This window comes from Aulonocara stuartgranti (genome assembly GCF_965226115.1).
Source record: "Aulonocara stuartgranti genome assembly, chromosome: 17".
Lineage (NCBI taxonomy): Eukaryota > Metazoa > Chordata > Actinopteri > Cichliformes > Cichlidae > Aulonocara > Aulonocara stuartgranti.
The window spans coordinates 26,205,100-26,232,470 of NC_138953.1; the positions used below are offsets into that span (position 1 = coordinate 26,205,100).

At 39.4% G+C, this 27,371-nt stretch overlaps 1 protein-coding gene and 1 long non-coding RNA gene across 10 annotated transcripts in view; one reads left to right on the forward strand and one right to left on the reverse strand.

Moving 5' to 3' along the window:
• The first annotated feature begins 285 nt into the window (after positions 1 to 285).
• magi2a (membrane associated guanylate kinase, WW and PDZ domain containing 2a) overlaps positions 286 to 27,371 on the forward strand; it is a 269,662-nt gene continuing 242,576 nt past the window's right edge. For 6 of the 9 annotated variants that reach the window (XM_082510727.1, XM_082510728.1, XM_082510729.1 and 3 more), the window contains exon 1: positions 286 to 808. In XM_082510727.1, coding sequence (XP_082366853.1) covers positions 508 to 808 — 301 coding nt within the window. In that variant the 5' untranslated portion in view covers positions 286 to 507. The remainder of the gene's footprint in view (positions 809 to 27,371) is intronic. The other 3 variants (XM_082510731.1, XM_082510732.1, XM_082510733.1) reach the window with 1 other exon arrangement.
• LOC309692366 lies at positions 22,358 to 25,908 on the reverse strand. Its single transcript, XR_014272289.1, has 2 exons — positions 25,825 to 25,908; positions 22,358 to 22,817 (listed from the first exon to the last, which is right to left on the reverse strand). It is a non-coding gene; the product is annotated as an uncharacterized lncRNA (long non-coding RNA).

A 27,371-nucleotide genomic window follows, 5' to 3' on the forward strand; every position in this document is an offset into this window, starting at 1 on the left:
TCCTACAATAGAAAACAAGAATGCCAAACTTTTTAATTAATAATATAACTTCTTACATCACCACACAAAACCACCTATATTTCTCCAGGAGCTAATCATTATCACCTAATCATTATCTACACAGATGTTTGTTTGTTTGTTTGTTTGTTTGTTTTTTATCAAATTTTAAGTGTAGTGTTTCTTACAATCACTTATTCACATAGTGTAAATTCTCCTAAACTGCGTTTTTCTTGTTCGCGATGGCGTTTGCATAAACTGCGATCGTGTGAGTTCCGATTTTTAAAATATCCCCTGAAGGCGGCACAAGTTCGGCAGCTCTCAGTTATTGCAAAGGCAGGCTGATGATCCAGCTGCTGTGCGCGTGAGTGTGTGCGAGGACATGGATACAGCTGGCGTTTACCACTGAAACCGATCACTTTACAGTGCTGCCGTGACACTGAGGCACTTCCGAGAGCGACAAAACTTCTTCCACAGCCGCACTCATGTGATTTTCCCTTTCTTCGAGCCATGTCCAAGACCCTGAAGAAGAAGAAGAACCACTGGACAAACAAAGTCCACGAGAGTGTCCTTTGCAGGAATGAGGAGGGGGAACTGGGGCTGGAGTTGAAGGGCGGCGCAGAGAATGGACAGTTCCCGGTTATCGGCGAGCTTCTCCCGGGCGGAGCGGTCTGCCATAGCGGCAAACTCTTCCAGGATGAACTCCTGCTGGAAGTCAATGATACCCCTGTGGCTGGACTCACCACCAGGGACGTCCATGCTGTGGTCAAGCACAGCAAAGACCCCCTCCGACTCAAGTGTGTCAAACAAGGTGAGGTTTGTAAGCTTTCGGCGCAACTTTCTCGCATGTCGCAGTTTTTCTTTCGGTTCTTTTTTGAAAACCGTTAGCTTTCCCCCCCTCAACGCGCTTTTCTCTTTTGACAGCACCTATTGTTTCCCAAAACTGATGCGCTTACCCCCAAGGCTCCATACTTACAGTAAACCATGCAAATAAATCACATACTTGCCACATATATATTATAATGATGCCGTTATTTTGTTGCTACACTTATTAGGCGTATAGAAACGATTATCTAAGAGGTGTTTGTGGCGTGTTTTTGTGTTGGTCGTGGTGTGCTCCTGATGTGTTTGGCACTCGTCCGAGTTAGGGGGTGTGTTACAGTTGTGGCAGTCAGAAAACACATTCCAGTGTTATTCATAATTCATAAGAAGTCATTTACAAGTATTGCGCCAACTCCTTCAGCCTTGAACCCAGCTACTAGCTTACAGATATGGATTACTTTAGGCGTGCTGTACTTGCAGTAGTGTAACAAAGTATTAATCCAATATATTTGGCATGATACCACAGATATAAACAGTGGATTATGTGAGATGCTGGATCAGATTAAATTGGATTGAGCCTTGCACACACATTTATTTCAGCAGAATATTACAGTCATACATGATCTTTCTTATATTTAGAAATCTAAATTACTGAGACATTTTATGTCCTGATTTAAAAACAAAAAAGAGGAAGAAAAATAAGCAATTATTTAATTGGCAGAAAATTAATCAGGACTGACTTTGATAAGTTTTTTTTTTTTTTTTTTTTTTTGAAAATATTTTTATTGAAAAAAGAAAACAGTACTTGCAGTTACCGAAATACAATCAACCTTTCTTAATTTTCCTAAGTAAATTAACATATATATATATATATATATATATATATATGAAAAAAACAACAAAAAAAACAAAAAAACAAAACACAACGCCCCCCCCAGTCCCACACAGATCAACACAACCATCGAACATATTAGAGGAATATAACAGTAACAAAAGTAGATTTAAACAGGCAATACCTCTAGACTAGCAAAATAAGAGATAAAGGGTTGCCACTTGTGAAAAAATTTGGCTGTGCAACCTCTCAACGTATATTTAATTTTTTCAAGTTTTAAAAAAAACATGACATCTTTAAGCCACCGGGAAATAGTAGGATACTTAGCAGACTTCCAATGCAACAATATTAGACGTCTCGCTAATAGGGATGTGAAGGCTATAATATCCCTTTGTGTGGAATCAAGTGTAAGTGAGCGAGCAGGAATCCCAAACACAGCAATCAGAGGACAAGGATGAAGAGTTACCCCAAGAACAGTTGACATAATAGCAAAATACCTTGTCCAGAAACCTTGTAGCTCAGGGCACAGAAAAAACATGTGGCTAAGGTGACAAGGAGAACCATGGCATTTATCACATTTATTTTCCACTTCTGGATACAATTCAGAAAGTCTAGACTTAGAGAAATGCACCCTGTGTATGACCTTAAATTGAATAAGTCCAAGACGAGCACAGGAGGTGGAAGATCGTATCCTCGTTATAGCCCGTTCCCAAGACTCCTCATGTATTCGAAATCCCAGTTCTTCTTCCCATGTACGCTTAAGCTTAACATTAGAGTGGTTACTAAAAGACAGAATAGCATCATAGAGTTTCGAAATGGTTCCTCTGTGATGAGGAACAAATGATAACGTAGTTTCCCACTGCTGTTCTGGAGGTAAAGAGGGGAAATTTGGGAAACACTTAGCAACAAAGTTTCGAATTTGAAAATAGCGAAACAAATGGGTAACAGGGAGATTGTAACGAGAAGACAAGTTGGGAAAACTATCGAAAACACCATCCACATATAAATGTTTGAACTGTTTTATACCCTTGTCACACCACACTGAAAATGTCGAGTCCAAAAGTGAAGGGGGAAACAAATGGTTTTCGCTTAGAGGACCCGAGGAAGACGGCATTACAAAATTAAAGTGACGTCTAAACTGAAACCAGATTTTGAGTGTGTTAAGAACCACCTGATTATCAGTGTACAGAGAGGGTCTCACGGGTAAAGAGGAATAGAGCAAAGCCGGTAAAGAAGAGCCCTTACATGATGATAGCTCCAATTTACACCACGAGGAACCAGAAGATTTTAGCCAGTAGCAAAGTTTATGGATGTGAGCGGCCCAGTAATAGACTAAAAAATTAGGTAATGCAAGTCCTCCACTAAATCTGCATCGCTGCAGCAAAGTTTTAGAGACCCTAGGTGGCTTCCCTCCCCAAATGAAAGAACCAATAATCTTGTCCAGTGAAACAAAAAAATGTTTCGGCAAAAATAAGGGAATTGACTGAAATAAAAAAAAAAAATTTTGGTAAGATGTTCATTTTAACAACGTTAATGACTTTGATAAGTTTTAGTCAGTTTGTCTGTAATAGCAAGCTGTTAGGATTGTGTCATTTTTGGGGTAATTTTGCTGGCCATTTATGGACGCCTACATGGAGTTGCGGGGATGATCATAAATGAAGAGAACTGGTCATTTTTGCATTTAATGCATGTGCCATTTGCCCAAATGGAACCTCTGCTATTCTTGCCAGATTCTTAAATAAAAGAAAATTGCACTATATTTTCAGTTTAACCTTTGAATTACATATAATTTTTCTCTTTTTTTTTTCTTTAGAGCACACATTTAAGTATGCAATATTTATTATCCAATTTGTGCTTCACTGAGTGGACTAAATTGGATTTGGAAGGGAAATTTTATAAATATTAGAGCAAATCCCAGAGTCCCTATTTCAACATTATAGTTGTGTCACAGAAAATGAAAAATATCATAAAGTATGATAAGGTCACCGTTAGCTTGGTATTCGGTGCAATGAAACAGCAAAAGCCCCCCTGCACAGGATTACTACAGAGGGCTTCTTTTTTTTACGTGGGAAGTGCTGTGGATTGCTTAAGTGAGTGTAGTAGCTGCGCTGGATACACATGAGGCTGTGATTATGTGGTCCAGAGGCTATATAGTTTGTTGAAGAAATGTTTGGTTTTGCAGTATATGGAGTAGCCAGAACACACATTTTAAAAAGAGCACAAGTCAAAAAGAATTTCCTAACTTGTCCCTGGTTCAGACTCATCTCATTCTTGTCAGCTTTGTCCTCCGGATGTGCAGCTCTTATGTCACGGACACGCTCCTCTGGCTGTCTGTGGTTTTGATCTCAACAGCTAATGACTCTCCGTGTCTTGTGTTGTACGCCGGGACCGGGATCTGTGGGATCTCATTTTGGGGTGAAAAATCAGCGAAACCCTGTAAGAAGCTTTGGATCAAAGTCCTAGCTTGTGTGCTTGCATAAGTGTATCTGTGTGTGTGTGTGTGTGTGTGTGTGTGTTCATCGTCACCCCAGGGATTTATTCAAAAGGCAGCCAAGCCTATACCAAATTAAAATGTTAACTTTTTTTTCATGAAATATTTATATCCTCCAGCAATTTTCCAAGTGATTGATATTTCCCCATAGCTGTGCTCGTGTTTGCGCGATCGGTTGTTTACAGTGTTGAGCTCTTTTTATTATGATTGATATGTACGTTAAGTAAATATTTTGGAGGGAAAAACAGGCTTTTGCAGTGCCCTTGCAGCTGTGTGCTCAATAATAAATATTTTCACTTTCAAGCAGACGCACATAAACTCCTATAATCTGTCTCAGTAGATTCTTTATTGAGCAGAGCGAGTCAGAGAGCACAGTTCAGTCCACTTGTTCTGATGTTATATGGTAATATGACTGTGTAATGAAAGTTTTTTTTTTTATCTTTATGGTTAGTTGTTTGTTTATCACGTGCTGCTTGAAAGTTGGTGAACTCTAGAAATGTCTGTATTTGTGCATAGATATTAATTAAAGTAGTATTAAACAGATGAGAGACAGAAAAGAGGTCAGCTGGTCGTTCAGTCATTGAGGAAACGATTCAGTATTACAAACGTATCTGTACATCAAGATCTAACTGTAAATTTTAGAATGAGCTTGGAGTGAGGTGTGTTCAGTCAGAATCTAGACACTGGTGGTGATGGAGATGAAGCGGGTGGAGACTTGGATGAAGATCTCTCCTTGGCCAGGATGAGAGGGAGAGGAAAAGGTTCTGGTTTGCATGTATGAAAGTCTGAAAGGCAGAATGGTAGAAGAGCACTGAGATTTAAGGCGCACTGAGGAGATTCTGATTGGCTCTCAGAGTGATGAGGACAGAATTGTGTTGGACGGCCTGAAAAAGTGGCAAGGAATGAGCAAATACAGAACTTCTTTATTGAACTTGTGCATAAGTTTGACATTATGTCCAAACTAAGAAAATAGAAGAATAATAATGTCCTCTCCAGGAATGTCTAACCAATAAAGAAAAGTCCAAAAGGGAGGTGAGGAGTACTCTAGAAGGTCATGAAGGAGTCCTGGCTGTAGTTTAAGAAAAGGTCACATGGACAACCCATAAGGCTGTTCAAACAATGTTTTTCAGGCTAAAATAGAACTTTTGCAGAAAGGAACTGAAAGCATGGGACAAGAACCTCAGGGTTTCAACCAAGCCTGACATCCCCACTGGGTCTAAGCGCTGGGATTTTTCCTTCTTCTTTCTTCTTCTTTTTTTGTTGTTGTAAAACTTTAGCATTCTGGTCTGTCGGCCAACTTCCAGCATTTTTTTTCACACTTTGAAATCTGAGGTCATGTTTGAACATTAAAGATATGGTATGCACACATGGGTATTCACAGACGCGGACTAAAGCTTTCTTGGCTGCTACCTCAAAGCACACTGTGCGCTGTCTATCTTGCGTGCTGCACAATATCGTTTATTATTTAGTAAATACTGATATCTATGACTAGCTAGTTTATTGTGATGGTGCTTTGTTTTCTCTATTATTATGTTGCTCTTTGTTGTTTGCTGTCTCCTCTGTTTGTTTTTTTGTTTGTTTTTTTTTTTTCTTCTCCATACAGGTGACCCAGGAGTTCTTTTTTTTTTTTTTTTTTTTCTCTCTCTTCCCCCCCCTTCTCACCGTCTCTTCTCCCCTTTGGTTTTCTTTCTTTCTCTCCCCCTCTTTCTCTCATTCATTCCCCCTGTCCTATTTATTAAAAAAAAAAAAATGACAAAGGATGAACTGAAGCTCTGCCATCACGTAATGTCGCATACTGCTGTTTCTGGTGTCATTTAAGAAAAAAAAAAAAAAAAAAAAAAGAACATTAAAGATAAAAGCTATTAAGGATAAAAGCTTCACTGGCTTTTCTTACAAGATCAATCTGAACTGATTTGTCAAAGATGTCTAAAATACAGAAAAAAAGTTAAAGCAGTGATATGTATATATTTTATATTTCACAATAATGCAAAAAAAAAAAGTGTAATACTTTTTACCAGGTCACAAAAATGAAGAAAATGCTATTTACATTCAACTTTCATGCTGGATTGAGCAAATATGACAAGTGGTATCGCATAAACAAAAACAAAAATGTCAGTACATAGTTTCCAGATGGTACTCTAATTATAACCGAGAAAATAACTTAGTTAAATTTATGCACTCTTGTCATTTTCAAAACCTACTTTGTTGGCATGCACATCAGAGGAGGTCGAGCAGCTTGAAAAAAAAAAACTTAAGAAGTTTAGAAATGGAATAAAGGACAAGGTAAATACTGTGAGCTTATATCTGCGCACTTACTACTCTAGAAGTGTGAACACTTCCAAAGTGCCCTGCTTCACACTACTTTCAATCAACTAACTAATCCACCAGGCTGGAAGCATCATTGGTTAAATTTGGAGGCGTTTGAGTCAGTTAGGGACAGCAGGTCGCTGAACAAACTGCTCTCCATCATGAACAACCCATGACACCCACTCCACACTTGTGAGGCAACGGGAGCTCCTTCTCCCTCAGACTGATTCAACCTCGCTGCCATAAAGAATGCTTAAGGAAATCATTCCTACTGTTCTCTGTAAAGCTGTACAATAACTCTTCATTCTGTGACAGGTGAAGACATCTGAACTGCATCCCGCGTTGGTGGTAATGTCATGGTTTAAGACCTGTTTCGAACCCCCCTGCCATTGATGGAACCATCAATTTGGAAGACACCACTAAATACCATACTAAGACAAAATGTCAGGACACCAATCCATGAAATGAATCTCAAGACAAAGTGAGTCATGCAGGAAGACAGCTACCCTCAGTACACAGGTTGTGCTGCCAAAGAATAGTAAAAAAGAATGTTTTGGAACGACCAAATTCGGACTTTAATCGAATAGAAACTGAAGCAAGCAGTTCATGTAAGGAAAACCAGCAATGTCCCAAAATGGAATAGATTGTGTAAGGAGTGCAGGAAAATTCTCAAAAGGTGACAGGCAAGAGTGACCAAAATCTTCTTGACCCTCACATGTGTCATTTCCATTCATTACAGCTGATAATGTTTTATGCAGAAATATAAAAAAAAATCTAAAGGCATTATGAACATTCAAGCTCCACTGTAGCGTACGTTTATTAATCTCAGAGCCAGCTTTCCTCGAGGGTCTAGAGTTTATTATATAAGACCTGTAATCATAAATGCAACCCTCTTCTTTTTATTTAGATAAATGTGGCAAATCAGGACTAGCTTTTGTGTGTGATCTGAGATTGTGGCCTTTATATTAAGTATTACAGAAACATTTCTTCTCTGCCTCTTTCGCTCTCCCTCTTTTTAAGCCGCTAAACGCATTTAACTTTGAGAAGATTTGTCTTAGTCTGTGGCGCCTCATGGTAACAATGTTTCTATGACAACAGTACATGAAAAGGCACTACTTACCCATTTAGTGTTTTGAGATTTTCACCTGAACTTGCAGGCTTTAGTGCTTCAGTGTGTAGATCTTATCCTCAGATAAAAGTGTTAAAGATGTGTAAATGTGTCTGTTTACAAATTCTTTATTCCATCCATTCCTGGATAGGTTGCCAGTCTATCGCAGAGCCAACAGAGAGACAACTAATTTAGACGCGCTGCAGAGCGTCCCGAATGCCTCTGGATTTTCACTGACTTGGGCAAATTTTAAAGCTGGACTCTGGGAAATTTGAAGGGGTTTCCATTAGATTAAATAATGTATCAGTTGATCAAAAAGTTAACACAAGATCCATCCCGGTTATGAGTAGAATAAGCGTGAGACATTGCCTGAAGTGTTCCTTTCTTACATATAGCATAGAGCAGGGGATGATCTGCTTCTAGGCACACCTGCCAGGTTTACACTGTAAACAGAGCTTTTTCTCTGATGTCCTTGTTCTTAATGTAGTGTGCACCTCGCATTCAGAAATGCTTGACAGATTACTTATTGGGTTCTCATTCATTATTGTGTGTTTTTATTTATTTATTAGTTGTTGTTTTTTTTAACAAAGAAATTTGCATTTATAAACCCAAATATGATTCAAGGATGAGCAACATCCCATAATAATGGGTGGGTAGAATAAGCTTTGAAATTCTGAGCGTTGTTTGTTTTCGCAGTGTACTTGAGGGTAGCTGAAGGTTTTGCTCAAACCCAGCTGTAAACAAAACCTTTGCTCACAGAGAGAAACTCTTGGTATTTGAGGTTTTGAACAAGGGGCAATCTCAGAAGCTGAAAAGTGAAGCCAGAGCGGAAGTGCTAAAAAATTGCAGTCCCTCTAGGTGCCGCATAAAGCTAGCTCCAAAAGTGGATCAGACTCATGTTAGACCCATGAGTGGGGCTTGTATTATAGCTCTTCCACTTAGATACTGTAGTTAAATGACAGGTGTTAAGTTGGACCTCTTTACTGTGTGCCGTTGGTGCATTTTGGAGCATTATGTCTAAAATGTTATGGACCATCCAGGTTTTTGGACGTTGCGTCAAAGTTGTGGTTTGGTTTTGGCAAGGGACAATCCAATGTGTTATTAGTCTGTTAGTTGAACTCCTGTGGAAAAGTGTTAAACTAAGATGCCAGAAAGAAACTGTTGTGGGAACAGTCCCCAGATTTTATTGATGATCTTTCAAGATATCTCTTTGGACATCAGCTGGTCTTTCACTGAATTTTTTAGTCCAGTGTTTGTATATGACAGCCACTCTTTTTTTTGTTTAAGCCATTAAATCCTGCATACATCTCACCTTTTATTTGATCCATCTGTGGTTTGCTGAAGCCTCATCAGATACGGTCTCAATAGAAGACTGACTGTCAAGAAACCATTATTAGGGGAGAGGAAACTGGGGAAAAGGGGCTGAGATATGCCAAATTATTCAAGATCTGCACTGAAAATCAGTGGCAACAGGTATTATGGAGTGATGAATCCAAATTATGAAATTTGTGGTTCAAATCATCTTCAGCATGTACAGAGGAGATCAGGAGAGAGGTACAACAGTTTGTGCTTACAGGCTTCTGTAAAGCTCTGTTACGCTTTGGGGCTGCATTTCGGTCAGTGTTGTTGGTGCTCTTATCAAAATTTAAGGAATTATAAATGCAGAAAAATACCGTCAGATTTTGATCCGCCATGCAATAACATCTAGAAGGCATCTGACTGGCAACAGCTTCATTTATCAGCATGACAATAATTCCAAACACTAGAGAAACATACAGTGAACCCCTATCAATCATGGACTGGCCTCCCAAGCTCTGACCTCAACATTACTTTAGCAGTATGGGATCATCTAAAGGCAGCCATCATCCAAAGATGAGCTTTGAATGTCTTTCAAAGGGCCTGGAGAACTATTACTGAAGACTACTTGAAGAAATTAAAAGAAAGCCTGACCTCTTAGGCAAGCAATATTGCCTTATATACTGCATTTACTGTATGTTTGCACATGTTTCAATTAGGGCTGCCACGATTAGTCGACTAGTCACGATTACGTCGACTATCAAAATCGTCGACGACTGATTTAATAGTCGACGCGTCGTTTGAAGCTTTGTAAGATCACAAAAGACGCAGGAATGAGTAGTAGGATTTAAGAGTGTAATAACGGACTGAAACAGAAGATGGCAGCACTGCATGTACAAGGATGCCAGCTGCCGTTAAACCCCGAAGAAGAAGAAGCTGTGTCCCAGAATTCATAGCGCAGCCCAGCTCAGTTTCCAACAATGGCGGCAGCTAGTTAGTTTTAATGTTACTCTTATTATTCTTTCTGGGTCACAAAATAAACATTTAACATATTTTCAGGCGAGAATGTAGCTGTGTAAACTTCAAATATCTGCTCAGTTTATCAAGACACCACATATTTTCAAAAGCGCTCCGATGTTTTCGGAGACGTCTGTTACCCACTAGCTCGATAGCTAGCCGGGGGCTAGGCTCACTAGCGCCGTGAGAGCACCGGACTCCTGGCAGATCATTTTCAAACACACCGCTGTCTTTCGCTACTCAGGTTAAACATGATATATAAGTCACTTAGATAACTTAAAAATGTTATTGTTTGGCTTTTTCCAGTATTTTATTTGTTCCTGAGTGAATCGGTTTGGCTGAGATTAAAGTTATAGTTTTTACACAGCTGAATAAATGTCAAGCAGACAGCTGATTATCAGAAGTGTGAGATGCTCGAGAATTTATTCCGGTGTCCTGATATATTTTAGATAGCAAGGAGTTTATTAAACTTTAATGAAATTTGCAGATTGTTTCGGTGAAGTTTAATAAACTATCATCTTGTCTTTATTTTTTAGTTAGCACAGATCTTAAACACTTAAAGCTGTAAGCTAATGATAGTTATATAAGAGCAGATGCTGCTGGTGCAATAAGCTGTACGCTGTACGTCCAATGGATGATGATCTGATTAGTCGACTAATCGCAAAAATAATCGGTGACTAGTCGACTATCAAAATAATCGTTTGTGGCAGCCCTAGTTTCAATTAATCAGTGCGCCTTTTTACAATTCTCCTAGCTAAATATAAAAAATGAGAGGTGGCTCAATAATTTTGCACGATCCTGTAGCTAATTAGATGAACTCTGTCAGTATGATGAATCAGTACAGTTTATGGATGCAACTGACAAACCAAGCAATCTAGCGTTAGCGAATAACCTAGCACTACCTAGTTTTTTTTTTAAACAGCTCCAAACATTGACAGCACAGTGGCATCTGTTACACTGACTATTTTGAACTGATAACACTACTGTGACTAGTCAAGACTCTGTGGTCTTGAAAAACAATTTTGAAATTGTGTACCTGTCCTTAAGCTCAACTAAAAACAAGCCTCTTTGGCTGACATCCAATACTGATAATGAATTTTTTTTTTGTTTTCGTGTTGAATTCTCTTTTGTTATGTAATTATTTCCCATTTGGTGCCAGAGAAACAAAATACCTTTGTAATGATTTTTAATTTTGTTGTTAAAGTTGTTGTTAAAATCGTTCCACACCTTCTCACACTATCTTTGAATTATTGGAAATAAGTAACATAGTATTACAACTAAGGCATTACAGCAGGTAAACACTTTGCACTGCCATTAATTGATTTGCTTTTACACCCTTAAATGTAACTTTTATTGTTTGCTTTAAAACGAAGAGCAAGTTGAAGTAGACATACTGCCAGTAATTAAAGTACTTTAATGCAATGTAGCCACCTGATTGTTTTACAATGAGGCCGCTACATTCCAATAAAACAGTAATAAGCTGTGCTTTGTTTAGCTTCTTTCTGCCTCCAGTCACGGAACAGGGTCAATGACTGGCTTACATGCATGGTTGATCTCCAAAAGATGTCCATGGCCTTTCTGAATAATACATCAAGTTCTCTTTTGCAGTGTTCTGCTGCTTCACTAATGCCACAACTCTAAAGGTGTTCTCTCTTTCTCTTGGGATGTCTTGTCTGGATTGTTAGCGTTTACCGTGTTCTTCTCTGTAATTAAAAACGTGGATCTTGATTCTTTTGGCGAACATGAGTACTGTTTATGAGTTTAAGTACTTAATTTCCTACATAATGTATGCGTCTTTAATTTTTCATGTCAACTGAAATCCTTGGGTATTATCTTTTTTCTCTCTCTCTCTCTCTCTCTCTCTCTCACACACACACACACACACACACACACACACACACACACACACACACACACACTATAGCAGGGCTTTTGTTAGTCTCTGAGGTGAGGATTAGATTAGTTTGCCATCAGCAATCAGGTGTGCCCTGTAGGACATAATTAGGACGTCCGCAAAACACAAAGAAGAATATTAGAGAAAAGTTACATTCCCAGAGAAATGATGAATTGTGCTTAGAGCAGAACATTATGGATAATGTAAGAGTGGCATTAAGACTACATCATGTGGCTGTTGTGGCCCCTGTGGATTAGATGCTAGTAAAGAATAATGATGCACATTTTCAGAGTCTCTCTCCTGGGTTCAGACATTCATTATGTTGCATTCAATTGTTCACCATGAAGTTTACAGAAGAAAAGGAACGAGTATGCTGGCTGTTTACAGTACAGCTAAGTCACTGAATGAACACCCATGTCTGTCCCCGGAAGATGCATCTTGATATCAGGAAGACTAATGAGTTAATAACTGTCAGGAGTTAATAACAGGGTTGGGAGACTTGCGATGCCTTGAGCAACTGGAATTTGATTTTTGAAATGTGCAATACATGTTGGAATTTTTGCTTGCAGCTTATCAGCTTGTTGTTTCTCTTTTAACACTTCTCCTGATCCCTATTAAGATTGGTGATTTGTGTACACATTGAGTAAGAGGAAAACATAGCACTGATGTATGCTGAAACAGCTAGCTGTGGTGATGAGGGATTCGCCTATGCAAAGCTCTGTGTGAGAACAGGGGGCAGGATGTTAATACTTTAAATTCGCAGAATTAACACAAAGTGGCAGATGCTGTTGATGCAACTCTAGGCGAGTGTTCTGATAAGCAGAAATTAACACATTGTCGGGCTTCTCACCCCCCACGCTGTAGTTTCTGTCACAATCATGTTAACCTATTTCAGTACGTCTTTTGCTATTTGCTTCTTAGCGAGGAGTCAGGTATACGCTAAGCATGCAGAATGGTTTCTAAGCAGTCACATCCATGAGCAAAAAGAGCTGTCATGAGTGGGAAATCTGCATGAAAATAAAATCATAAATGCTCCTGCTGAAGCATCAAGGTAAATTATCTTTATATCACATCTACTGCTGCTTTTACTCTATCCTTCCTGCACACTCAAATGTCCCAGTTCAGTTTCCTATTTCAGCTTTTACCAAGGATTAATGCAGCCAGCTATGGAGTCTGTCACTGTATCTTTCACTGCCTCTACAGTGAGAACACACTTACTGTGGCTGTACTCCAGCGTGACTGAGAACCGTATGCTGATTGAGCTTCGCTTAGTGGTGTTGGGGGTGCAGGTAGGAGCGTTTTTAGGTAAGCTGAAGCCAATCAAGTCTGCTAGCTGGTTGTCCACTTTGTGTTAGCTGGTGGCAGAGAAAGTCATTACAGCAACCTGAGCTTGGGGAGCTTTAGCAAGTCAGAAATGGCAGCAGCCATGGTTCTATAGAGACAGCAGTGCTGGTCAGTCTGTCAGCCCAGCACTTTTATTACATGTCACTTTCAATACGCTTTTGCCAAAGTTGTAGCAGACCTGAGTTCCCACAGGATTGGCCACAACTGGCTTTGACGAGTCTCTGATTTTAAATGTGAACTTCTATAATTCAGAGTTAATTTTAGACGTTAGAAAAACAACAAGCATTCTCATCTTGTTGCTCAAGTTGAGCCTCAAACTTTGTCTCATTACTGCCGCCATTGATTAACTTTTTGGGAATTATGTATGAATGTTACAGATCAAATAAAAAACAAAAACTGCAACACCAAGTATTTACTGTAGTATAAGAGTAGTGTTGGGCCTGTATGTGCCCTAAAAGCCACCCTTTAACCTGTTGCTAGGGCAATTTGGAAGTTAAAGAAAGCTAGCAGCTTGGGAAATACTGGGGCAAAGAGGGTAGAGAGAGTAGAAAGGGTTATGCTAATGTGACAAATTTCTTTAAATGACAAACCCTTCATGCTTCAAGCGCTTGAAAGGAAAAAACATATTTTTCTCAGATTTGGCTTGGAGGGGGTGGGGGGTAGAGTTTTCCTAATGCGGGAACCTCCCTGGGATTACCCTAAAAATTTTTCAAGGCTTTAGTGTTGACATTTTAACCAAACCAAAACTGGTTTCCCTGGTTGTCTGCCTGAGGATTTTTTTTGAATCTTTGGTAGTAAAGTCTGGGATTTTTATCTACACAGGAGGGGTGGCATTATGCTATAGGGCTGCCACGATTAGTCGACTAGTCACGATTACGTCGACTATCAAAATCGTCGACGACTGATTTAATAGTCGACGCGTCATTTGAAGCTTTGTAAGATCCCAAAAAGCAGGAATAAGTAGCAGGATTTAAGAGTGTAATAACGGACTGAAACAGAAGATGGCAGCACTGCATGTACAAGGATGCCAGCTGCCGTTAAACCCCGAAGAAGAAGAAACTGTGTCCCAGAATTCATAGCGCGGCCCAGCGCAGTTGTCAACAATGGCGGCAGCTAGTTAGTTTTAATATTACTCTTATTATTCTTTCTGGGTCACAAAATAAACGTTTAACATATTTTCAGGCGAGAATGTAGCTGTGTAAACCTCAAATATCTGCTCAGTTTATCAAGACACCACATATTTTCAAAAGCGCTCCGACGTTTTCGGAGGCGTCTGTTACCCACTAGCTCGATAGCTAGCCGGGGGCCATGAGAGCACCGGACTCCCGGCAGATCGTTTTCAAACCCACCGCCCTACTCAGGTTAAACATATACAAGTCACTTAGATAACTTAAAAATGTTATTGTTTGGCTTTTTTCAGTATTTTATTTGTTCCTGAGTAAATCGGCTGAGTTTATTAAACTCCACCGAAACAATCTGCACATTTAATTAGAATTCAATTAACTATCATCTTGTCTTTATTTTTAGTTAGCACAGACCTTAAACACTTAAAGCTGTAAGCTAATGATAGTTATATAAGAGCAGATGCTGCTGGTGCAATAAGCTGTACTTTTACGTTCAATGGATGATGATCTGATTAGTCGACTAATCGCAAAAATAATCGGTGACTAGTCGACTATCAAAATAATCGTTTGTGGCAGCCCTATTATGCTAGCAGAGCAGCAGCAGCTTAACTGCTCACTCTGTGACTGCATATTTTTCAGGCACTGTAGTTTTGAATAAATAGACTTTATTTGTACAAAAATAAAGTGCATTATTTGTTAGCTTTTGATTTCTTTTTTTTACCAGGATATTTTTTTCAACTGCGTTTACAAGGCTACTATGTTTGGGTCACATGTTAACACCACAGCTGCGTATGGCTAATTAGCATAACGAACATGATTGCTTTGCTATTTAGCATATCATGCCCTTTATCCAAACTATTTTAACTTACGTTGAAAAAATATGTCTACAGAAACACAAAAAGTGTAATAAGTCACACTTTCCTCGAGCATCAACATTTGTCTGACGGAGGTCTTTAGCTATAGAGATGAAGCAATCCCTCCATTTCTTGGACATTACTGTCACATAATCCTCCTAATGTGTCTGTGTTTCTGTTCATGCACTGAGGTCCTGCGCTTTCACGGTGTCTCTTCTGCTCAACACCCAGTCTTGCCTCTATTTGCAGTGTAATAATGGTTGAAATGGAGTAACAGCTGTGGCGGCAGTTTGGTTCGTGTCTAGCAGGACACGAAACGTGGATTCAGCCTCAGTTTCTGAATTGTTGCAGTCTGCTTTTTACTCTGCATCAGCAAAGATGATTTGTTTCTGACTGACAGCGTGAAGCCAGAGAGGCTAATTTAATAGAGATTCATAAATTAAAAGATACGCTCGTTCATTAAAATCTTGGCATGTCATTTTTTTTTCTGAACCTTCCAATTTTATTTACAAGTCTTTGGTTGCATATTGACTTCCATTATTAGGACTGCTCCTGCAATAGTTGAGTCACTGTCTTCAACTATACATATAGCTGTGCATGCTGCATAGCTGACAGCTAAGCAGATTCATACAAAAAGAGCAGGTCTCAGCAGAAACTGTTTTCCAGACTTGTATCTCAAGCATGGAAATCCATACCAAAGAACAGTCTATAACATGGCACCATGCAGGCTATTCAATAGCTCAAGGGAAAAGTGGTATGTTATGACACTATCAAGTCAATGGTGCATGCCCAGCCAATGGAATGAGTGATGTGAGTGATGATGACTTTGGACTGGTGGCAGGTCTGTTGGGCTTTTGAAAGATGGGGCTGGGCAATCCCTGAGAAGTTGTGTTGAGTCAGAGACACACACTGTTGTTGGGAGGGTGGTAATGATTGTCAGTGCAGTCAGACTCATCTGTCTTGTTGTCAGAGACCCCACTGAGAGTGTAAAGTAGCACCAGCAAGTTCAACACAGACAGTGTGATACACAAACAGACACATCACATGCACGCATAAAGACCTGCTATCCTCCACTGTGTGTGTTTATGTGTTTGTGTCTATGTGTGTGTCTATATATGTGTGTCTCCCTGGAGCCTTAGCACCACTTACCACATCCTGTCCAATCATGCTTGACAGAAGCTTGGTGGAGAGATGCTGTTGTTGTTGTTGCCTCTGTTACACTGACTGCCAGGCTCACCTCTAGGGACAGGTAACGATAAGGATAACATACTCACAAACTCTCACAAACACGCATGCGCACACACACATGACTGTCTTTCCCTCCTTGTCAACATCAACCATCTGTTGTGGCAAGCTGAAGAATTCCAAGGACTGAGCAATGAGTAGGCTGTAAACACTTGTGTGTGTATAGTGTTCATATGTGGTGCTGTGCATTATTTAAATTTGGATACCAGAGTACACTGGTGTTTTTGTGTGCGTTTGTGTCTTTGTGTTATTGAATTACAGTTAACTTGATTTATAGAAGAATGCGTGAAGCTGTCTCTGTGAAAGTAAAATTCTTATTTTCCCTTTAACTCGTGTGAGAGTGCAGGAAACTATTTAAGAGGTCACAGTGACAGTGCAGTTTAACACACTGAATAATATGATTTTGTCAATGGACAGTGCAGGTGAGGATGATGGGAATGTAATTGGTTTTGCAGGTATTTGGTAAAAAGCCAAAGTATTGGACTCTGTAAAAACTAATGGCTTTAGATGAATCCTCAAAGTATCACAAAAATGCAAAAAAAGCTTACAAGTTAATTGACTAACTTGCAAATCTGCACTTTTGTCCCTCTAAGGAGTAAAGTGGGCCCATAGCTGCAGAATAAAAGAGCACCCAGATTCCCTTTAGGGGTGACTGGTTCAGGATGGTCTCTGACTTACTGTGTTTATGGCTCCGTTACCATTGGCTGTTTCCTCATACATTTATTTAGTGGCTTCATAATAACAGTCCAAATAACTGCCTGGAGGCATTACTCAGATGGATACCAAGTGGCAAGACTTAGGTCAAGAATTACTTTAGAATTGGTGAGTTTATTAGTCCTGGTTTTCTAAATAAAGATGGGCTAAAAGTCTTGCATATTAACACACCTACATGCTGTCTAAGTAGGATTTTTATTTATGTGCCAGACACAGGTGAAGTCTGAGCAGGAGGATATCGGTTTACCTGTGCTCATCTGGTGGGAGAGGGAGCTTGTGCAGCTTAATAATTGATGAATGATTTTGGTAATCCAGCAATTAGCAAGACTGTTTTTGCAGCAAGTCTGTGAATTTTAATGAACTGTAGACAGAGGAACTGCAACTCTCATCTGTTTCCTAGAGAGCCTGTATTGTGTAGTGGATGTTTTTTGGGGGGTTTTTTGACAGTAAGTGTAAAAGTACAGTATTTTCAGCTCCAGAGAGTGAATGGTTTATTTATTTCATACTGTATATGTACACAGATTTGCTTTGAGAGATACTAGACGTGTTGTTTGTTTGGCAGGAATGCTCACTGATCATAAAATATCTACCTGTCTTATTGTCAAATCTCAGTGACACTTCTTTTGTCCAAAAGATGTGGCGATTCTCCTCATCTTTGCAACAAATCACAGCTGTCATATTTACACTTTTTTTCTGCACAGAGCTTATTTTCAGCCTCCTTTGGGCACTTTCTTTATCAAAAGCCACTCAAATTCTGAAAGTGGAATAGTGCAGACCCAGCAGCCCTCTAGGCAGATGATGAACCAAAAGAAAACATCAGATTTTGGTTGTGAAGCCGTGATGAATCACAAAGTTGCTGTTGTGTAACCTGCAAAATTTGATAGATGCCCCCCTGGATACCATAAGATTTTGCAGAGGGAGATATTGTAAGTTTTCATATTTCATGTAGGGAAAAGCTCACATTCGACATCCTCAAACAGCCAGTGGTATGAATATAAATGAGATCTAAATAGGATATTTTGAAGCGTAGACACTGGGGAGGGTGAAATTGGCTGACCTGCTCTCTGAGAGAAGGGAATATTAAGCAAACTCCTCAGCCCTTACCAGTTGTTGCTGATTCACCAAAAAAGGGAACAATCGATATGGAGCGATTAAAGCCTTTCTGAGTGCCTCGGTGGTCGTTCTGTCCTTCACTGCCAATCTCTTGGCGAGGATCAAATGCTCTTTTTATTTACCACAAGTGTGTGTGAGAGAGAGGATGGTTGCATTTGTATCCATCTGGGGTCGTTCCTTTCCCTTTTGGTTTGGGCACAATAGATTTTTTCTTTTTTTGAGGATAAGTAGCAGAACTACTTCCTTTTTCTCGGCAAAACATTTTGTCAGGTTCTGTCACCCTGACTTACTACCAAACAGATGTTCATGATACATATACATATACAATATCTCCAAGAATACTTTGGCATGCAATCAGAAATTGAAAACCACCAGTGTTCTGATTAGTAGACACGCTGCTCTACCTCCTGAGCCACAGTCTCCCCGATGTCTGTCTGTCTGTGTGTTCTTCTGCAAAAGATGACTATGCAGTCCTGTGAAAAGTATACACTATGATTCTTTAGCTTGCAGAATCATTTTTAACGGATATTTTTTCTCTTGTGGCTTTTCTCAGTCTTCCAAATCATTATGGAAGAATTTTAGTCCGTTCTTGCTTCAGTTTATTGAGGCATTAATTTAATTTTGCTGCCATAGTATTTCAGTCAAGTTCAGTTCTAGACTTGACTGGCTCATTGCAGCACCTTGGTTCTTTTCTGTTGTAGATTTTCTTTTGTGTGCTTTTGGCCAAGCTTTAGCTGTCAGATAGAGCCTCACATCTGACTCTAGAATACTTTGGTTTGCAGAGGAGTTCATGGTTGACTGAATGACTCCAAAGTGTCCAGGTTAGTGGCTGCAAAATAAGCTATCCAAAGCTATCCAAAAGTGGCCCTGTGCATTATGGCCAGACATTGCAACTTTAGTCTTATCTGTCCAAAGGACATTTATCTGTAAGTCTTGTGTTCTGCTCCTATTCTTTTTCAAACCTAAGCTGTGCTGCCATGTCTGTTGTCCTAGCAACCCTTCTAAAACAAGCCATGCTTTAAGTATGTTTCTACTGTCATGAACTTTGACATTTAACATGCTAACTGAGGTCTTCCTCCTGAAAGTCTAAACTCATTCACTGTTCAGTTTAGCTCGAGCTGAGATGAAGACAGTGGAGCTTTCTTCATACAAGTGGAAGCAGACAAAAACAACAAGCACACATGCTACAAACTTTACCCGAGTCATTTAGACAGCCGTTAGCACATGATTCTCCTCATGGGGACCTGATATGTTTAATATGCTGCTGAGAATATAGCCCAGAAGAAGCGTATAGTATAGCTTTTATTTTGGAAAGAGCCATTTCTCTGTAATAAACTCTCTTTTCCAAAGATGAGTGATTCCTCAATCAGATAGATTTATTTTTTTATTTTGTTGTTTCAGCAACATTAAATTTAAAAACTGTACTTTTGAGTTAAAATATATATTTATAATTTTAATAAATGACAAATTAAAAAGGCATGAACATTTTTTTGTATCGAAAAAATATCGAACCGTGACACCAAAGTATCGAACTGAACCGTGATCTCATATCCCAATATTAAGAATTCTATTGTCCGATAACGATATAAATCACAAAAATGTAACATTTTCTGTAAATTCTGTGAATCTCAGGCAGCTCGTCTTGCGGGAAGTGTTTCCAGCTGGGCGTCGCGTACCTGGAGTCGAGTGTTTTAACTGATGCATGAAACTATACATTTTTAGACATAGGTTGTAACGGCCGCCGTTTTCTTTGTCAGTATTTATTACACGGCGTGCTGCGGGGAAAAGCCTGTTCTGTTTGAGTCTAAGGTTTATTTTTTAGCACCTGCCGGCTCTTTTTTACTTCTCATCCGTAAATACTCTAGATCTTTCACGTGATTCAGTTTATTTTGAAAAGTCTCAACAGGATCTTGAGCTTTATTGTGAAAGGTTTATGTGGAAATAACGACAACGCATAAAAACAAGCCCTTGTCTGTCTGTAGTGTCTGTAGTTTATATCGTCAACTGATATATATTGTTATATCGAACAGCCCTATATATATACATACGTATTCTTTTTTTCAATTGCCAGTCTACATGTGTAATCTAGCAAAGTAGACTGTATTGTTCGACCAATGATGGCATTTAGCACATATACAATTAAGAAAACAAAAGTGTCTACCTGATATATTGATCTATCTGTGGTGTGTGCAGAAGAATTGCAGTTCAGAACTGACACAGCAGCAGTTTCTGACAACACAAGGAGTCTGCAATAAGACTGTAAACAAGACATTGATTTAATGCCCAGCTGTATAGATTCTACAAGGAGACACATTATTAGCATGTCCATTCAATAACTGTCTCTGTGTTGCAACAAATCTGTGTGCTGACCACATCTGTCTTACTCTCCTCTTTCACACCAGTGGTTCATAAGCTTGAGACCAGTGTTGTCGGAATGTAGTTTTGACTTTTTGGGATTCCTGTCAACTCTCATACTAGCCTTTAGCTTCCCTTTAGCAACATTTCTCTGCCCAACCCATGATGTTAGTTTTGCCTGAAGCGAGGTCACCTCCAGCTGCTTTAAGCCAGCTCACATCAACACTCCTGGGATGTTTTTACATATGCAGCATGGTCTCTCACTGTCACTATTCTATCACCCTTTTTCTCTGTCCCCATCCTTTGCATTCATACACTCATCTCATCCACTGGGAGCTGAGGGAGAGAAGCATGTTAAAATAGTTACAGGAGATGAAGAGGCCGTGCTGTCCCCGTGCTCGTAGACATTATTCATGCCTTCCACGGGTCTGCCTGAAAGACAAGGAGGCAATGAGAGAGACACAAACACCTGATGCTCAATTGATGCAGAAAAAGCACAAAAAAGAGGGAAGGAAGGAGTGTTGACAGACAGCAAGAGGAGAAGACACTCTGCACTTGTTTTCTTCTCAGAACATCTGATGACAAACACAGCTTTGACCACCAATTTTGCTTCGTTTAACACAAAATCCTTGAGCAGCTTGGGGGTTTTTTTTTGCTTTTATTTCTTTATTTGCACGTGATTTGAAGTACTAATTTCTACTTAATTGACTTTTACATTATTGTATTAAAAACAGAGCAAAAGAAAAACTCCAAAGGAATTAGTAATACTGCCGTCTGTTTGAGAGATGGTGCATGGTTCAGTGTGCTGAAAAAACATTAAAACTCTGCTGTTGTCTTTTTGCTTCACTACAAAAAAAAAAACTGCAATGAGATTAAATTGTCACCACAGTCTGTTATTGTATTTTCACAGGACACATTTAAAGGAAGCGAGGAGTTATTTTCATCAGTGGCGTCTTCCATTTTTCATTCTTGCAATAAAGTGATTTTGTGTGTCACGAGTGGCATCAATCCCAGATACTGCATATCATTTTAAACAGAGATATTTTTAATTACATCAGATTGTTTTGTACTATGCAAGGAATATAGCGTTTGGCCTTGGCTCAGCCTCAGAGAGAACATCTTTTATTATTTGGCAAGCAGCTGGATGACTAATCTTTAAATGTGTCACAGTTGTACAACAGTCAGGCCCTTTTTTCTAAATGGTAAATGGTATAGCGCTTTACTTGGTCCTAAGGACCCCAAAGCGCTTTACACTATACACAGTCATCCACCCATTCACACACACATTCACACACTGGTGATGGCAAACTACAGTGTAGCCACAGCCACCCTGGGGCGCACTGACAAATCTTCAGCTGTGCCCAGTTCCTCTGCACTTGGATGGCACTTAGATTAGATCGTTCATTGGCCGTGGTAGTTTTTCATAATACAAGAAAAACAAGGTGCAGGCTAATAGTAACACACACACAAGAAATTATGTTAAAAAATGCGTTGTCAGTGACTCACGCTTGATTGTAATGATCTGTGCCTGAGTAGCTGCAGGATAGTTAATTGCATGCCTCTCTGTCTTCCTGCTTGTCAAGCTAAATAAGCAGCGTGGGTTAGAAAGGGCGTCTTCCATTAAACAAGCTTTATTTGACTAAACCAGCCACTTAAGTATTATTACATTCAAGTGTAAGTGTGGGTGTGCAGATATCCTAGAATTTCCAAGTTAGTGAACACCCAGTTTAGTAGTCAAAAAATAAATTTACTATAATTAGGTGATTACACGTCTAGGGCCAGGCCATAACATGAGCGAGGCACTCGCTTTCCCCCCCAAGACCCAAGCAGTCACACGCAACAAATCCGTTAGATGTGAAGTGATTTATTTACAAGGTGAATAAAGAGAACCAAAACGGGAGTGTCAACACTTCAGGGTGAGCCAAGGCCAAAACAATAAACAAAACAAACCTACACAAATCCCGCACCCCTGACCTCACCAAAATAAAGTCAAAATAAAGACAGAGTCTGACCTCCTTAACCAACTCAAAAACAGGAGAAAACGGGTGATCAAAATAAACGGCAGCTCACCCCTACCCACTCCACTTCCACAATTTTCGCACGTATACTGCAGCCAGCGGCTACCACCGGACTACTGCTGGGTGATGAGGAGAAATGCGAGGACCTCTCCCGCTGTAGCACTCCAGCCTCCTTTTATTGGGCGGGTCCTCCAACTGGATCCAATCACGCCGGGGCAGTAAGTCCATGCACCAATCGGAACAGGGCCCTGGCACAGCTAAATTAACATAGACAAAAACACAGCACCTGCACAAACAAACACACGGACATACAAGTTCGTAACAATACTCATTTAATCATTTTATATCATTAGAATTTCACTGTTTTTGATAGTGATGCAAAGATTGATTGGCCGAAGACCAGAGATTGCCCATTTCCAGGGTTCTTAGCTTTCACCAGCTGATCGTGTATGTCTGATTATAAGCTGGTCTGTTTCACACATGCGCAGCACGTGAGCAGACGCAGGCTAATAGTAACACACAGACGCACGCTAAGCAGTCGCCAGTCCTCTGTTAAATAATGAGCTATCATAGTCTCACATGACTCCACAGTTGCCCAAATTAATACAATAAAGTTCTGTGTCCCTGCAAAAATACATACCTGGGTTTCATTGTCTTGAGCATGTAACAAAAGCCCTCATTTTCCAGAACGCTGTATGAATGCAGGGCTTTACAAATCAAGGAGGTGAAGCTATTTTCTTAGCTTACACTGAACTGGGAGCTATGTCAAACTAAGGGTGTCCAGTGTTGGTTGGTGTTTCATTGAGCGGATTTAGGGTTGCCTTTGCCATCGTTGGCTAATGTTAGCTCACAATGGTGCCCGGTAAGTTAACACCTTGCGTTCATGGTGTATTTATCAAGTCATAACCGTTGTCTTTGACCCGTCCTTTGCTATTCTAGTACTGAAAAGTTAAATTTGTATTTCAGTACTATTCTGTGTCTTTTTTTTCTTTCCTCCTAGGGGTTGTTGGTGGAGGGAAGAGCCTGTAACTTGAACTATATTAAAAGTATAAAGGCAGCATTTGGTAATGCTTTATTAAATATACTGAAGTTATTGTACAAAAAAATATCAGCTGATTATTAGAAGTCAAATTCATTAGATTTTATTTGGAATGATCCAACTGTATTGGTTATTGGCCATATAGTGCTACAGCGTTCTAAATAACCCAGGGCTCTTAGCTGTTATATCCTTTTGGCACCTCTGAGTCAGACATTTGGAGCTTGGTGTTTATAATACTAAACAAAAAGTGGAAGATATCTGTTTGGCCAAAATTTCAGTTGGACTTTCTTGTTCCTACATGTTAAGCAAGTACATTTCCAGTTAGTGGAGAATGTAGAGCACAGAGATGTGCAGTCAAAACTTGCTTTCACTAGTTCTCTTTGCCCCTGGGCAGCAGAGCCATGCTGTGCTGCTTTTTGAACCACAGGGAGGTACAAAGGGGGCTAGGCAGCCGTCTGGCATCACAATGTCCTCATGTCTTCGAAACTCTCTACAGAATTGTTTCCACCAAAGGGTATGCAGTAATTAGACTGAGGTCAGGGGAGTGTGTGACCTCTGTGCCTCCTGTACCAACGCAACATACTGTTTAGAAGTGCTGCCCAACCTCCTCTAACAATTAGCAAAAACACCCTAGTTCTTCACTCCTGTTACTGCTGCCCTGCTGTTTATCCTCTGCACTGATTAATATCTAGTTTTCAAACTCCCTCACCTTGTTCTGCCATTCTTTTCTTCTTCTTTCCATTATTATGTTTGTGTATAAAAGCAGAAGAGAAAACACATTTTATTCCGATGACAATCTCATGAAGCTGAAGGACGGTTAAATGAGTCACAGCAACTTTCACCCAGAAGAGTTTTAAACTTTTTTTTCCCTGACTTTTGTTTTTATCTTCTGTTTCATTAGGACTAGACACCATAAATATTTTATTGACTTTAGAGAATGATTATGGTGTGACATTAACCACATCTACATGCTCTGCATGATAAATGCGATGTTGGAGGAGTATCCAGTGGATAAAAGTGAAATGGCAAAATATCTAAACCAAGTGTTAGTATGTGATTAGAGCCTGCTGTGATTATCTAAAACAAAATAATGGACACATTTAAAAATTGACTGAAATGACGAAGCTTTTTTATTATATATTCAGATAATAATTTTTCCTGACTCTGTTGACCTTTTTGTTAATTTTGACCTGCAAGTTTAGTTCTTGCAGTTGTGACTTTTTTACTGCCTCAAGGTCCCATGCCGTTATTTCCATACTTCATTTGCAGTGTTTGTTTTCTTGGGATGACGATAATAGTTGGTGTAATGCATTCTAACACCAAATTTGATGCCACAAAATAATAATTAATGCCAAATTAACATAAAATTTTATTTTTTAAAAATGAACAAAAAGTGCTATGCTAAAACACACGTACTTAGATGTAATTTTACTGTTATGGCAGTAGTCAGGTAACATTATTAACATCACCTAGCTCATGTTATTAACTATTGGTATGCTAGCCTGATATTTGGTGATTTAAAAAATCTGATTCATGAGCCATTATTAATTTTTCTTTTAGACACACAAATAATTTGTTAGCATTTATAAATCCTTATAAAGATAACAGTGCAGTGTAAAAAAACAAAAAAACAAAAATCAAAACAACTTATTTTGTTGCCACAAGTGCCCTCTGGTGGACAAACTATGCAGCATCAACACTTGAAGGGTGTTTCTCTTTTTACTTTCTTTAAATTGAATTTATTGGCTGATAAGTGCCCATACCCTAATTGGCTAATAGTTCATTTAAACATTGCCGATATATTGATTGGGCTTTAGCTAGCCTTGTGTGCTGGATTGCGTGCAACTACATCAGCACCCAGTACTATGTACAAGCAAGTACATTTGAGTCTTTGTTTCTAAATGAACTATCAATAAATATATAAAGAAAATATTAATGAAAAAAAAACCTGACAATAAAAAAAGAGTCCAGTTCAAACTGTTTTATACCTCACTATCCGGTTGTTCAGTGATGACGCGACGATTCCTACTTCCGGGTCTAAAGTAGTCTGCGTTTAATATGGCTTTTGTGTTGTTAACATGTTTAATGTTATGTATTTTCTTCTATTTGATCTCAAAAAGCTCCTAAAACAGTCAGTGATCACTGTTGACCTCCCTCGGCTTTTATTACCGCTAATCATTTATTTAAGCTCAGTTTTTAAAACCTTAGGATGTAACTGCAGCCCAGCCCATGCAGCAGTACATGAATGACTAACCTCGTATTGTGGATGGATTATCTCAGTTGTTCTCCTGGCTGAAGTTTGGTCCTTTTACAGCATCCAGCCATGCGATTGCATTTGTTCCTGACCACCGAGAACACTCATGCTAACTTTTATCGAGTGGAAAAAAAGTTAGCTTGTTTATATTATGCTAACATAGCTGTGTCGCTAGTGGTCACGTAGCACATCATTATATACCAACCAGCCAAACTTCAGTAACCCTACAAACGTCACTGCTGTTTAGTTTTCGGTCTTCATTTATGTTGGAAGTGATAGCAGAGCTGTACGTTTTAATTTGTTTCCAAAACCCCGCAGTCAGGACATGCTATATTGTATTTAGATAGAAGCTAGCGAGCTAACTCCCTGCTAACTTCTAACTCCGTTAAATGTCATAAATTCCGTTTTCATGGATGCCTGGATGTTAAACTCAATTGTTACACCTGGTAGAGCAGAACGCTGATCATTTTATTAAAGATGAAAGACTTTAGACAGTTTTTCAACTCTCAGTAATGCCATAGTGATCGTTTGATATATGGACCTGCAGCGGAGTTTAGGCCCAGACAAGGCTAGTGACGCCAGACTGAACAACCGGATGAAAAAGTCTGACTGCTATGATAATATTTAATGCTGAGATGCTGGCTTCTCTAAGCTCGTTAAATTGTCCAGTTGCCTCTGGCTTCAGTTCAGTGGACCCGAAGAGTTTTTCTATTAGCTGCTCCTTCAGTCCACAGGACCACTACAACTCCAATACAAAGTTTTAAATACACTTTGGAAAGAACTGAATTTCTGAACTGATGATTTCCAAATTATTTAGGAATCTTCACCTAACAGTGAAGTTACAGTTACAGACACGCCCAGATAGCAGTTCTTTTTATGTCCTTATTGAATTCAAAGAGTAACCACTCACAGTGACATACTGCAAAAAGCGAGTAATCTCTTGGACCTCTTGGACTTTTGCACCTGGTAGAAGTCGCTTTAGCACCAACTCAACCTCCGTGAGGTGCCGCTAGCACAGTGGTGAGGAGGAACTCCTACTATGAAACTGTTCTGTGTTATTTATGGGATGTTGTGATTGAGCTGTCTTTAGGTCAAGCCTATCAATCAATTTAAGGTTTAATACAAGATTTTCATCTTTTCTTCCCTATCGCTATAAGTGTGCATTTACTTGTATGTTTAGAGCCACTGTGCTGTGCAATTCTCCTGTAAAATTTCTTCATACAGTTTGGATTTCATACATATTCACTCTCCCATGGTATTTGAGTGTTCCCATGGATATGCTGAGATTAGAAGTATTACTTTGTTATAAAAGGCATTTTGCTTACTGACAAAAGCAAACAAAAAAACAATGGTGTTGATTTAACTCGTATCTTAAATTAAGAACAGTCAGGTTAACACTTCTTGGGAAGCATTTAATGAACTTACAGTAACACAGCTCACCTCAGTATAATTACATTTCACCTGTCGCTTCTCAGCCTCACACACCTGTGTGTCAGGAGGTGCACTCAGAGTGAGACAAGCTGAGAGGAGAGAAAAGAGAAACTAGT